General features: G+C 35.0%; 1 protein-coding gene across 4 annotated transcripts in view; it reads right to left on the bottom strand.

The window, feature by feature from the left end:
* The window catches only part of LOC129004992 (nuclear distribution protein nudE-like 1), a 36,596-nt gene extending 22,031 nt beyond the window's left edge, over nt 1-14,565 (bottom strand). For 3 of the 4 annotated variants that reach the window (XR_008491789.1, XM_054433726.1, XM_054433728.1), the window contains exons 1-5: nt 14,368-14,565; nt 9,909-10,118; nt 2,421-2,569; nt 1,647-1,783; nt 1,144-1,266 (exon numbers count right to left, since the gene is read on the bottom strand). Coding sequence is in view for 3 of the 4 variants with exons in the window: in XM_054433726.1 (XP_054289701.1) it covers nt 1,144-1,266; nt 1,647-1,783; nt 2,421-2,569; nt 9,909-10,109 (610 nt within the window). In the remaining variant the exon portion in view is untranslated. Of the gene's footprint in view, nt 1-1,143; nt 1,267-1,646; nt 1,784-2,420; nt 2,570-9,908; nt 10,119-14,229; nt 14,250-14,367 lie in introns of those variants that run through there. The other variant, XM_054433727.1, reaches the window with a different exon arrangement.
* Between the last annotated feature and the right edge of the window lie 479 nt (nt 14,566-15,044).

The raw sequence follows: 15,044 nt of genomic DNA, 5'->3' as shown, positions 1-15,044 counted from the left end.
GCATTATTTAATCAAAAAGCATAACGAAACAGGCAAAGAATATCTATAAAAGCTATTTCAGGTTGAATGCTACTTCAATTGGGATCTTCATTAGTGCAAATTAAAAAGAACACTTTCAGACCCTACTGAAACTAAGCATAACCTACAATATCTAAATATCTAAAAAGCTAAATTCCACGTAATATTTTAAGTGTTTTCAATGAAAAAGTTAATAGGCCTAGTTATCTTACAACCACGTGTCTTTTATAATATTTCACTATAATAGGCTGCCTTAAAAAACTTACTTAACAAAGTTTTAAATATTAAAAATTTGTTAAAAAAAATTAGGTGCCATTTACTCTCATGATTATTTTTTATGATACTGTAAGATTCTCTAAACCTCAGTTTTTTATTAAGCTTCTGAACAAAAACATATTCATTGAAATAATTCTACACAAATAAAATGTTTATACATTTTTACCTCAATGTACAAAACAATGAAAACATTTTAAACTAAGTAAAACTTACTTTACAACACTGCAAAACATTTTACTTTTTCACAGAAGCAAAAACAGAATAAAAATTGTTTATTCATTTCTAAGATCTACTTTTGCAGCAAAAATATGTTTTCCAACTTTCGACTCCTCACCTCTATAGGAGAAATTATGTTGAGATTTAAAAAATCAGTTTCTTAACAAGCCGACAAAAGAAAAGTTTTTCATTTTTCCTCAAGTAAACTGGGACTTGTTCAGCACATTGATTCGTTTTTGTCTAGGTGACTTTAATTTACACATTGTCAGATTATTGATCTAGAACTTGCATGTAAAACATCATGCTGTTAATGACCATTAGGATAGTACTTCTCAGACACAAACTCAAAACTATTCACTTTTATCTTCTAAGACACTATTTGTTATCAATTGTATAAAATAATTAAAATCTCCTGATTAATAGGGAACTTGATATTGAAACCTTACAGAACCCTTAATGCCTCTCTAGCTGCTGGGCTAGTGAAGTTTCAATTTGGTTTTGCAGTAAGGCTGAAACTAGTCACCTAGACTAAAACAGAATCAAGTAGATATTGAAGCTAATCTATCAGTGTTCTATGCCTCTGCTTCATGCAAGTCCATGCCAATGTATTGTGATATGCCTTGTTGAGCTTACTTTTCACAGACGTGTTATGTGTCGGCGTCTGCATCAGAGAGTCTGGCAGTTTGTTTGAGTCCACCGGAGTCCCGCGAGGTGTCGCCTTAGTCCTCTGAATCACTTGTATCTCCTGTTTCAGATCTGTGGAAAACATGAGTTTTTAATTATTTACAGACAGACAAACAGACTTTGCTGGTATTAGAGTATAGGATTGTACATCATCTCCCCCATATCGCCACATATAATTTTGTAAACATCTTTTGCAGTCAAGGTACATCATCATCTCCCACAACTGCGGCAAAACCGTGAACATCACCTGCGATCGAGGCGTAATCGTCAATCTTCACAATGCTTTATCCGATCGTGAGAATGAAAGCACAACCCAACCCCATCCAAGATTATTGGAGACCCACAAACCTGTACTCAAAACCACACTATTCATTAAGATCCTAAATATTTTGATTACTTCCATTAACAAAAGGAACAAGTTAGGGTTATTAAAGTTGATTCACACAACATACCTCTAGCTTCATCTTTCAGCCTTTGGACCATAACTTTCAGACTCTCCTTCTCATCGAGTTCGGATTCCAGCAAAACATTGCGTTCGATCGAGGCGTTCAACTTAGTTTCAAAGTCTCCTAACGAGACATACATAGCCCTGGAAAAAAAATAGTTGTCAAGGAATATGTTTATCAATATTAAATACACATAATATTAATATACACAAGGACTTTCCTTGAATACCTAGAAAATCTCATCAAGTCAAAGTCAAAGGTCAAGGTGTTGCTTATCAGAATAACTGAAAAGTTTCTATTGTAACCTCAAATATTCGTTTAATCCATTTGGCTGCAATCATAAATTTTGTGATTTTAAAAACTACCTGACATAGTCTTAACTTATTCAACTAAAATGTAGCTATACAGTATATTCAAAATTGATCTTGGTGCCCTGATTTTGTAAAGGAATTAATTAATTAATTTTCTTAGGGTCAAGCACAATATCCTTAGAGTTAAAAATAATCAAAAACTTTCAAATAGGAATGGATTTTCTAGTTCTATCCATAGAATAACTTAACTAGCAACTAGCTTATCCTAGAAAAATTACCGATAGGCTAATGAACACTTAGACACATAGAATACACAAAATGTGCAACTTTCTTTGTAATGTGTATTTTATGTGCCTCCTGCGTGTTCTACGTAAGCTAGCTTCTATCCCTTTATTTTAATCAAAATCTTGGCCTAGAGCCTTTTCTGAACAAAACTAGTCTTGTCCATACTTAAAGGTTTTCTCGTTACCTCTGTGCACGTTCCAAGTCATCATTCTTCTGTTCCAACTCCCGGATGTACTTGCGGTAGTGTTCCTCTCTCTGCTGGCTCTGTGACAACTCCTCTTGGAGTTCCTGTATCTGTGCCATCTTCTCCTTCTGGCTGCTCTCCACTTTGTCCTAAACAACACAATCATCACTTCAGTCAGACGTACAATACCTTCAGACTATGTCATTTTACCTTACCATCTAAGGTTTCATGAAATTTGGTTTACTGGTACCTACTCACTGTAGAGACTAAGGAAAATACCAAATTTCAACTTGATATCTCATCTAATATCAAACTTACCTTATTAAACTAAACAAACACACAGTTTTAATGGTGTTTACATCCAACAGTATGCGTAGAACCACAGTATAGAAGGTCGTAAATGTCTAATGAGTTGAGATATCTCTATTGTAGTCTCAAATGAATTTCTCAATTCATTCTTTTACTATAAAATATACATTAACCCACACAAGAGGAATTAGTAATTTACTATTGGCCTAATGGAAATCTGAATGTAGGGTAAGTGTGTTTTCAAATGTATTTTTTTGTAAGAACCTAATGAAATAAAATCAAGAACTAACTTAAACTCATTTAATCATAGAACAAAATATAACATTATTTGTTTACATTTTAATAAACATAAAACCAAATTATCAGCTGATTCCAATATATTACACTTTTCCCTCCTCATCGTCTACCGCACCTTCTCTTCTTCGCAGTTGATCCGAATGTTTTCTTTTTATCACTCCACCACACATGACTTCATAAGAGTATAAGCCATTGCGTTTGACTATTGTTCCTGCTATCCAACCAGGGTTATTCTCTTTTTTCATCCATACTTCTTCCCCTTTACTGAATGCTCTTAAGGTTTTCTTTTGAGTTGGGTTTTGTTGTTCCTTCCAAATTTTCAGATCTAATTGTTGTCTAAGGTTTGGTTTCATGTTGTCCAACATAGTTGGCATTCTTCGACCTAGAAACAACTCTGCAGGGGCTCGTCCTGTTGTTTTTTGTGGGGCATTTCTGTAACTGAACAACACATTTTGCAATGCCAATGAAGAATCATTAATTTCTTGTTTTGTTGTTCTGTAACGCCTTTTCAAAGTCCCTATTAGACGTTCGACTAAGCCATTACTTCTAGGATGATAAGGAGTAGTTCTTATATGTCGAATTGAATGTCTCTTGAAAAATGCTTCCATTTCAGTAGAGACAAACTGTGGCCCGTTGTCAGTTACTACTTGTGATGGTATCCCATACCTGCTCATCCACGATCTTAATCTTTGAATTATGGCAGTTGAAGTCGTTGTTCTTAAACATTCAACTTCTGCCCACTTAGATAGCGCGTCAATCCCTACTAACCACATTACTCCATCAACTGGTCCAGCTAAATCCAAATGAACTCTTTCCCACACTTTTTCAGGAATGTTCCATGGATAGACCGGGACTTCTTCAATGTTTCCTCTGTTTTCTTGACATGCTTCACAAGTCTTAACATGCATTTCAACGTCTTTGTCAATGTTAGGCCACCATACATAGTATCTGGTAATTGATCTCATAGCTGAAATTCCAGGATGGCCACAGTGCAAAATTCTCAAGATTTTTTTTCTCATATTTGTTGGCACAACAACTCTACCAAACCACATCAAAACACCATCTTCAACTGATAATTCTTCTTTCCTTTGTTTAAATGTTTTAATGTTATCTGGTACCTTCTCTGGCCATGAATTTAGCACATAACTTTGTACTAATTTTATCTCCTTGTCCAAACTGCTGTTATGTTTGAGTTCCTTATAGGACACCAATGTCTCAACTTTATCCATGTTTAAAAACTTTATGTCTCTTACATCGGTAGATTCTTCTCTGATTCTCATGGGAAGACGGGATAGTGCATCAGCACAAACGTTTTCATCTCCTTTCCTGTACTTGATTTGAAAATTGTACTGATTCAGTTCTAGGGCCCATCTCACTAACCTATTGTTCATTACCTTTGGAAGATTCCGGTTTTCTCCAAATATTCTTTGAAGGGGTTTATGATCGGTGACAAGTGTGAAGCTTCGTCCTTATACATATTGGTGAAACTTTCTTACAGCAAATAAAATTGCAAGTGCTTCTCGATCAATATTCGAGTATCTTTTCTCAGCATCTGAAAGAGTTCTGCTAGCATACGCGATTGGTTTTTCCAGACCATCTTCACACTTGTGCATTAAGACACTCCCAAGACCGTCTTCGGACGCATCACACACCAACACTAGAGGTTTGGATTCATCATATGGAACAACTGTGTCTTCTTCCGAAAGAATCATTTTGACCTTTGTATATACTTCATCTTCTTTCTCTGTCCAGATCCATTTTGATCTGTTGCTAGTAAGTCGATGTAACCTTGAGCACAGCGCATGCAACCTAGGGATAAACCTTTCATAATAGTTTATGGATCCTAAAAAAGACCTAAGCTGTTTGACATTTGTAGGTTTAGGTGCCTTTTGTATTGCTTCGATCTTCTCTTTTGTTGGATGGATACCCTGTTCATCGATAATGTGTCCAAGATAGGTGACTGAATTCTGCATGAATCTACATTTTTCTTTCTTCGCTTTTAGCCCTGCGTTACTCATTCGTTTTAATACTTCCTTTAAGTTCATGAGGTGTTCTTCTTTGTTTCGGCCCGTAATGATTACATCATCTAGAAGTACCCCCACTTGTGGTATGCCTTCAAGGAGCTTCTCCATGTATTCCTGAAAGATACCTGGGCTGGAGGTTATACCAAATGGTAGTCTCTTGTATCTATAGTATCCAACGTGCGTGGATATTACCAGATATTTTCTGTCTTCCTCTGATACTTCCATTTGGAGATATGCATCTCTCAAGTCAACAACTGAATATTGCTTCCCTCGAGATACTTTATTCGTCAGTTCCTCAAAAGTTGGCAAAAGTGTTGTATGGGTAACAATGTTTGGGTTTAAGGTTACCCGAAAATCTCCACATATTCTAATTGTGCCATTTTCCTTCTCAACATTTACTGTTGGTGTTGCCCATTCGATAGGAGTTTTGGAAGGGTCTACCTTTTCTATAACACCGTCACTTACCAGTCTGTTTAGTTCTTGCTCAACTCTACTTCTTAGTGGAAAAGGCACTCTGCGAGCAGGAAAACACCTAGGCTCTGAGTCACTCTTAACATGTATCTTCGCCTGATATCCTTTAATGGTTCCCAATTCTTTCTTAAATACATCACTAAACTCAGAAATAACTTGGTTAATTTCCTCTTCGGTTACTGTAGAAGCATTTTCATCTTTATTGGTGTTATCCAACTTACGAATCGTAACACTAGGTGGTAATTTCATGTTGAAGGCAAGCATCCATGGTAATCCAAACAAAGGAGATTCGTTTCCATTTACCACAGCAGCCTTAAGTTTCCTAATCTGTCCATCAACTTTAACATTAGCTTCACACTCTCCTAAAACATCCAGGGTATTGTTTCCATAAGCGACAAATTTTGTTTTACATGCCCTCAAATTTGGTGATCCTATTTGTTTCCACAGGGGTGCATCAATCATCGATGCTCTAGCTCCTGAATCAAACTCCATGGTTGTTGTTACTTCATTTAGGGTAACATTAATTTGTGCTCTTGGGATCTTCCTATTAGGTTTAAGTTCAGAAATTCCTAACTGTACCTCTTCTTCCTCAGATTTTATGTCTGTGTCGTTGATTTGGTTCAAATAGGCCTTTTTTGAACGACAATGTCGCGGAAAATGACCCATTTTCCCACAGAAGTGACATTGTTTTGTCTTTTTGGTTCCACATTGTCGTGAGAAATGACCTTGCCTTCCACATGAAAAACACTTAGACTTTTGAGCTGGACAAAATTCTCCACTGTGTACTAGTCCACACTGATTACAATCTTCTGTAGAATGGCTGTAGGTTTCTTTTGCCGAATATCTATTTTTCTTATCATAGCTATGTACCTTGTTAATTACAGGCATAGCTTCATCTAAAATATTCATTTCCCGCTTAGCTCTATCCATCGCTTCAGCTAAATCTACCAACTCATTTAAAGTTAAACGTGAACCATCTTTATTTATGCCTTCTGGCCACCTTTGCCTGATTTCAACTTCAAACTGTGGAAAGTTAACGCCACCAGCAAATCTATCCCTTACTCTTTCCTCAAAATACCTGTCGTATTTACAGTAGGAGGCTAACTCTTTTAAACGTAAGACGAAATTTGAAAAACTCTCATCATTTCCTCTCACACATTTTTCAAAGTCTAGTCTCGCTGCAAAGATTGTTTTACTAGGTTTATAAACACACCGAAATGTATCAAGCAGTTCAGTCATTGGTATGTCATAAATTTGCCTAGGTAAAACGAAATTAGATACCTTTTTGAGGGGTACAGGTCCAACATATGCTAGAAGAAGATCCCTTCTGGCCTCCTCAGTTTCATCACTGTCATCACCCAATCCCTTTACCTTGCACATCAATTGGAAGTGAGCTTCATAATCCTCCCAGTTCAATTTTTCATCATAGGGTTCTATTGAAAACTTTTCCATTCTCTTTCGCACCTCTTCTTTATTGTTCCAACCAATATCTTCACATCTTTGGGTTCGTTTTTTACTCATCGTCGCCAGTGAAATAAAATCAAGAACTAACTTAAACTCATTTAATCATAGAACAAAATATAACATTATTTGTTTACATTTTCATAATAAACATAAAACCAAATTATCAGCTGATTCCAATATATTACACCTAAGATCCCATTATTAAATTTATCCATCAAATAATACAACTAAATAATAATCAATAGCCCTAAACAAATAATCAAACAACTATGCAAAGGCAATTTGAGGATTTGTTCGAAAATCTTTTAATGTGTTGCATTAAAAAAAAGGTACAATCAATTTAATTTTTAATTTGGAAAATATTTTTTACTACGACCACTAGCCTATAGTATTATATAATACTATAGGCCTATAAAGGGCTTACAAAATTCTGCAAAATGACACCACTCTCACCTCCTATCTTGATTGTTAGAGGTGCTAGAGTAGTTTAAGCTTTGTAAACAGGTCGTTTAGGAGCATTTATTTGTATCGTTTAACGGGACATAATTTTGAAACTAATTGAGATATTAAGATTAAATTTGTGATTTTTAGTAGTCTCTATGGGTTTAACTAGTTTACCAAATGTCATTAAAATCTGTGAAGGTGAGGTAAAATTTGGTTTTAAATTGTGTTGATTTGATACCAAATCAAACTAGAGCATTTGCAACGGTTATCTTTAAGAAAATAACAGAGTACAGTTGAACCTCGTTTGTACGAACCTCGATAAAACGAATTCCTCGATGAGACTTATATAGTAGGTATATAATTTTTTTTAATCCCCTTGACACTTTCATATAGGTCAATGCTAAAAACACCTCTATACAACGTAGTAATTAAGTTAAAAACCTCCATAAGACGAATTTGTTTGTGACATGGGCTAGGACTGATTAACCTCTATACAACGAATATTCTTAGCACAAAACCTCTACAAGACGAACGTGACCTCTATAAGACGAATTTATCATAATCTTAACCTCCATAGTATGTAGTTTTCAAAACAAACAGAAGCTTGTCTCAACATGAAACCCCCACCCATCCCTCCTCCTTCCTCAGTCATTGTTTGGAGAAACCTTGGAGCGAGGAGAAAACAATACAAGAAGAATAACAGCAGCATTAAACCTCGATAAAAGACCCTCTTTATTAAGAATACCTCTATAGTACGAATTTTTCCCGTACCCCTTGAAATTCGTCTTATAGAGGTTCAACTGTACTTCTTCTAGTCTGTAAGTAAGAGAGCAAACACAGTAATATCTACACTCTCACAGCCAACAACTACACATCCGTAGTAAGTCTAATTCCTTTTTATCATTTTTATCCTTTTTTTAAATGATGATGGCGACTGGACTGCTACATCAAGATCTTCTCCAGCATAATCATGGCAGTGCTTAAGATGATTTCCTGCTATCACGGTAATATCTGTGATATCTCTAGAATCTACTATCCTATATTAACACTCAATGTAGTTGTAACAATAACTGTGATTATAATCTTCAATTGCGGCATCATCTGTTATCATCTTTTGTCTTTTGCCATTGCTGCTTAATGTGTGATTATTTACTAATCATTGCAACATCCGTGATAACATCTTACAATCACGGAAACTCCCACAAGCTCAGTAATTTATTGCTCTTTTTTGACATAAATTTCAGGGGGAATAAAATTATATTTAAAAAACAGGCAAGGCCTACCCCTAAAACCAGCCACACTCAAATTTCTTCCCCAGAGTGACCAGAAGGAGTCGATAAAATCCAGGGGTCGATCCGAAAGCTGGTCTATGGATTTAACTTATTAATAATTGTAATACAATTGATGACTCAAGAGTTCAATCTGGAAGCCTTGCAGATGCCTAAGCAAAGCTAGGTATGTTCTCCTCACCCACACCATAGTATTTAGAGAAGTTTACCTTGGTTTGATATTTTTATAATGGTTTTCATTATTTTCTTTGTTACAGTTAAGCCAAAACAGTGCGTACGGACAGTTCAATACTAGCCGCACTATAAACGTATGGGTGCGGATTAGGCTAATTGGCAGTGCTGGGGGTAGGGGTGAAGACACAGATGTTTTCACAAAGTACCCCCACCAACCCTCTTGCCTAGACCCGACCGGTTCTGCTAGCGCACCCAGAAATTTTGGCGGAACTATACCTAACCTTTTAGCTTATCCCATCTTGCCGCAGCCAGTCGGTTTAGGATGATACGGTAGTTGCAAACCCCTCTTTATTTTTTGGGTGTTATGAAGTAGATGCCAGATATCGATTGGAGTTAAAAACTATGTATTAGGTAACTACAATATATATAATAATATATAGGTGGCTGACACTGATGTAAGTTCTACAAAATCTGTTAACTCACCAGTCAGGTTTTCAAGGCAAACTCATACAAAATTTAAGTTCCAGATAATCTTACACTGGTGAAACCTGTAGCAAACTACAGAACTCAATAGATTCAACAGTTTAACACATTGTCTTATTTCACTAGGCCTAGTTGAAAACTGAGTTTGGTAGCCTACATATGAGCCATATACCTCACGGGAAGAAATTAAATTTAAATTATTTATTGTCATAAAACTAAATAGGCCTAGTTCATAACAATCATCACAATAAAAAACAATAAAATTAAATAAAATACAATCAAGACTTCTAGTTAGTCAGTAACTTAACCTTGAATTTTAATGAAAAAATATGTTGTGTATTTCCTCAACCAATTGAATTTATTTATGTTAGCCTAACTTATTTATATACTATGAAATAATAACTGCACAGTAGTATCTCAACATAGCCTAGGCCTATATAAGTAAAATAAATTTGGTTATTAATCTGTCATTTCTTAAACTCTGCACCCTTCTAGTTCAGATGTAGACGAGTTTACAAGACTGTAAAACTTACCCTAAGTGTCTCATTTTCAAACTGAAGCCTGTTGCACTTTGATCTCAACTCTCGTATTTGTTGTTCTGCCTGGTCTAGAGACATCTCCAACTCTTTCTCAATCAGCCGAGAACTTTCCTGGAAGTCCTGTAAATCCCTTTCAGCCTCCTCATATTTTCTTTTCCAATTCGCATCTTCGTCTTTTTCGGAGAATGTCGCCATGGTCAACTCCTATGCAGACAAAAAAACTAATAAAACTAAATAATATAGCCTACAGTAGAACCCGGGTTAACCAAAACCTGGATTAACCAAAACCCGGGTCAACAAAAACGGTTCAATAAAATAATACAGGTCTAAAATATAAGTAATAGGAATGCTTTAGTAACTTAAGTTGTTTAGTTTAATTTTTTTTCTAACCCATTAATAACATTTCTGTAACTAAACCCTGAAATAAGTTTACTGTATTATACTGTATATACATTATTTTAAATTTATTTTCCAACTTACTGCGGTAATACATAGGCTATTTTTAGCATATGACGGGTTAACCAAAAAATTGGTTATCCGAAACAGCTCTCCCCCTTTATTTCAGTTACCGGTAACCGGGGTTCTACTGTACAGTAGTCACTGTTAGTCTGGGCACGGGGACCCTTGTGTACTAGCCGTCCTGAGAATTATAGCTCGCTCACACCCACAGCTCACAACCCTCAGCCGCTGCACTGACAGCTTGCCGTGTGGGCCAGATGTTTTTGGAAATGAGCAATAAACACTGAGCCCCTCTACACCCCCCGTTCCAGACTAGCTGCGACTACTGTACACCTATCTTGAAGCATAGCATTCCTAACTATTTAAAAATGTAGCCTATATGTTGAAGCAGAGGTTAGAGACTGTTGACATTAAATGGTACTTTTTTGTTAAAGGAAACTTTTCTTATTATCATCAATGATTTATATATATATATCGATATTTTTGTTTTCCTACAACAAACATAGGCCTATTTTTGTTTATTTTTACAATCTGGCTATTGCTTGGCAAATATTAAACTCTATGAACATTTTACTCAAAATAAAAGGGTTTAAAAAACTAAAACTTTCGAAAAACGTGACTGTATGAGTAGTAGGTCAAACCTACAGTATCGTGTCATGTCACCAAAAATGACAGGATAATGGACTATGTAAAATAGAAGATATCAAAGATCAATAGGCCTGATTAAAACGCTAACCGATCTATAACATGAAGCACACTGTTCATTAAGCAATGGTAAGTTAGGCTTTGCCTAAAAATATAATGAGTTTTTGTAGTTTTACAATACCCCCGCCGCAGCAAACCTGCAGCCTTAGCGAATTTCCATTTGCCTGATTGGATATACACTAAAATGTCTCTTTAAAAATATCACATTTATTCCCTATTTAAACAGAATTATAGTTTAACGAGTACTTAGGTTTGCTGCAACAGGGAGGGTAAAAAAGTTTTTTTTTTAATGTCAAATGTTAAAAGGTAGCCTACTGTAGTTTAGTAAAAAATAATGTATTTTCCAAATTTGATCAAAATATGTTCATAAACAAGCATACTACAACAGTTGACTTATTCTCCATAAGAATAACATGGGAATTTTAAAATTACAATTTTTTTTTAATTTTCTCCGTAACAATTAGGCGCATAATAACACTTTAATATACTAAATTATTTGTTTTTTTAAGCTCTACAAAATGGTTTAGAAAGAAATTGTGAAACTTTGTGTTTTAAGGGTCAAAAATGGGAAAAACCTATTTTTACCCCATAAAACCCCCCATAAACCCCTGTTCCCATATCAGTCCCGGGCCTAGGTCTTACCATGAGACCTACGGTAATAGCTTAGCTACTTCCCTATAGGGAAAGTCGCTAAAAGGTAGGCCTTTAAGGTATTTATTATCTTACTTTATAGTTTTATACACTCCTGAATCCAAATATACCATTATTTTTCACCGCTGAATGAATATTTCTCAAGATATCGATGTAAAAATAAACAACATTATTATAAACAAGGTAGGGTGGATGACATTTACAAGACAAGTGGAATGAACTGTTGGTTAACTAAGCCTACAGCTGACTGTTTTCAACCACACAAAAAGCAACTGGAAGTAACAACTTTTGCACTTTATCTACTCACTCTGATTCTGTCATTCGGCAATAGGCCTAGTGACGTCATTTTACTTCACACTACAACTAGAACACAAAACAATAACACTCATACTGTGCTGTGTGAAGAGAGTAACATGGTAGATGAGAAGAATAACATCGTTGATTAAACATAATAACATCGTTGACTACAGAAACATTTCAAGTGATTCTGTAGCCAATAATGTTTTCCATCAAACAAATTTTGTCATATTATGGTATTATGGAGATGTATGGGCTAATTATATGGACTTAGCCAAGTTCTTATTTAGGCATGTCAGGGTGGTAGGTCACTAAGCAGCATTTTTGAAATAGTAATTTGAAGTGTTTTTTCTCAGAGATTTAATTTTACAAAAACAGTCTACAGGTGACATAAACTATCACCTCAATTCATTATAACCTAAACTTTACCTTCCTAATCTAACCTTACTTCAAAACACTTCACATAAAGCACGGCCAACCACCCTGACATGCCTTTTCTGACATCAAAAGGAGTTTGCTAAAGTTTTAGAGGTTTGGTTTGGTAAGGTTATGTTAGAATAGCACCATTTTATTATGTAATTTCTAAACGGTGAAATATAAATCATTAATAGGAATAAAATACTGGTACCGTACCTAACAATAATAAATTGTATTAAATGTGTTAGGGCTAACTTATTGGTCTTAGAAAGTGAAAAGTCTAACTTAATCCTCAGGTGATTTTCAAACTGCAGAATCAGAGTTAAGGTAATAAAGTCGTCACTTCAATTTGCTTGACGACTATGATAGAAAACAATCAGCTGTTGGCTTACTTTGCCCATAGTTCATTCCACTTGTAAATGTCATCTGTCCTACCTTGTTTATTGTAATGTTGTATATTTTTACAGCGATATCTTGAGAAATACTCATCAGCGGTGAAAAATAATTGTATTTGGAATCAGGAGGTAAAAAACTATAGGCCTAACTTAAAGTTAGACATCAAAATTAAAAATTCGTTTGGAGGCATTTATACTAATAACTTAATTACCAGCTGTTAATCTTACTAATATTATAAATGTGAAATTTTGCGTGTTTGTTTGTTTGAAGTTCAATCACGCATTAACTACTGGACGGATTAGGCTGAAATTTGGCATGATGATAGCTTACATTCCCGATAAACTTATAGGCATATTGTTATCTCAAAAATCTTTAGTGCTCCGCCCCAGTGGCTCTGTAGTTCCCCACGCTTTTGCCTGTATAAATAAATAATATTTCATTTCATTTCATGTTAACCTTATGAGTAGGCTATTCATATTTGAATAGAATTAAAGAATTTATAGTCAGCTGTTTCAACTAAAAAAAGTTGGTCCTGTGATATGCAAAAGCATTAAAAAGTTATTTAACTTATATAAGATTTACCATAAGTCAGGTGTGTCGCTGTATTAAAGTTACAAATTAGGAGTAGGTTAAAAAAAGTTCCGTTTTGCCTTTTTAACTCACAATAGGCCTAAGTTACATCGATACAGTACTCAAGACATAAGACATTTATTGATCTTTAGGCAAAATTACATGCTGATGATCTTGTCATGGACGCTTGAAATGCACAAGACGGTCATAAGTACAATAGTAAAACATGCTACCCTACACTAAAGCAAACAGCTGCACTTTACTTTGGGCCCTACACTCATTCAAATGAAAATGTTGATCGATAAATTGTTTGGTTAGTTAGGTAAGGTTAACCTAACCTAACTAACCAAACGATATATCGAATGAAACAATCGAATACCTAATCGATATTTTCATTCGAATGAGTGTAGGACCTAAAGTAAAGTGCAGCCAAGCAAACATACAAAATTGGTGTTCATTCTACAAAAATAAATAAGAGTGGCTATTTTAGAAAAAAAAACTAGAAACATTATGCAAAATTGATAGAGCTTAAGTCTGCTTCAAAATATTCTTTAAGGCTGTAGAAGGGCCTTACTAGGCTATCAACCATGCATAACTTAGATAAGTAAACAAAAAATTCCAAAGGACTGGCCATTTGTATTTGCATAGGCTAAGACATTCTTAGGATGTCCTTGTAGGTTTTCTCTTATAAACATATTATCCTACACTATTCACAACCTTTACAATAATTTACTCAACCCATGAAAATATTTTAGTGTGCACCTAGCCTACCTCTAGCAGTTTCCAACTAACTAATATTAGTTAAAACCTAAGGACCCACCACTAAATATACACATACATGTCACTGAAAAACGTAGGTTAAAGAATGATTCAATGATTGTAAAATGACAGTTACAGTAGCCTAGTTCTGGTTTTGACACAATCAATAATCGTCTAAGAACAAGCGCTTGAGACTTACCTATTAGCTTAGAGTCGGATGAACAAAAGCACTCAAATTTATTTTCAGACCAAATTTTTTATCTTTTACGATTTTAAATACCAGAGTAATTACGAAAATAAGGTAGAAATTCAACAATAAGCAGAAAAATAATTCGTATTCCTTAATGGCTGACAGATACACAGGTTGAGTTGACTTTCTGTTTTGTCTCACCCGACCCCGACGACGATCCAAAGAAAGGTGACGTCATAGCCACCTGAATGTTTAAAAACAGGCAGATAATGAAAATTGCAAAACAAATTCCTCCAGTCACATTTCTGGACAAATACCTACAAAGCGTTATATACTATATTAAAGCACTACATAGTTGGTTTATCATAGAAGCATTAGTGATTGAAAAGTATTGGTCATACTATATGAAATTTACAGGATACAAATCTGAAACCCCCTGATTATTCAGTGGTATCAAAGGTTTATGTTTTATCTATGGTTTAAGTTATATTTTGACGATTTGCTTATTAGTGGCGTAGATGAGAAAGAACTTGATGAAGTCATGAAAAAAGTCATTGAAAGAGCAAAAAATTTTATGTTAAGTGTACCTCTGCCAATTTATCGGAAGTTCGTCTTTTTAGCAAAAAATACTAACTTCCGAAAAATCAGAAGTTGTTTCTCTACTAAGGGTTTAATAAAACATCTAT

Source organism: Macrosteles quadrilineatus, unplaced genomic scaffold (genome assembly GCF_028750875.1).
Source record: "Macrosteles quadrilineatus isolate MER2022 unplaced genomic scaffold, UCM_ALF_1.0 Scaffold_14__1_contigs__length_3811126, whole genome shotgun sequence".
NCBI classification, from domain to species: Eukaryota; Metazoa; Arthropoda; class Insecta; order Hemiptera; family Cicadellidae; genus Macrosteles; species Macrosteles quadrilineatus.
Note: the sequence above shows the minus strand (reverse complement) of the source record. Positions and strands in the feature narration are given on the sequence as shown.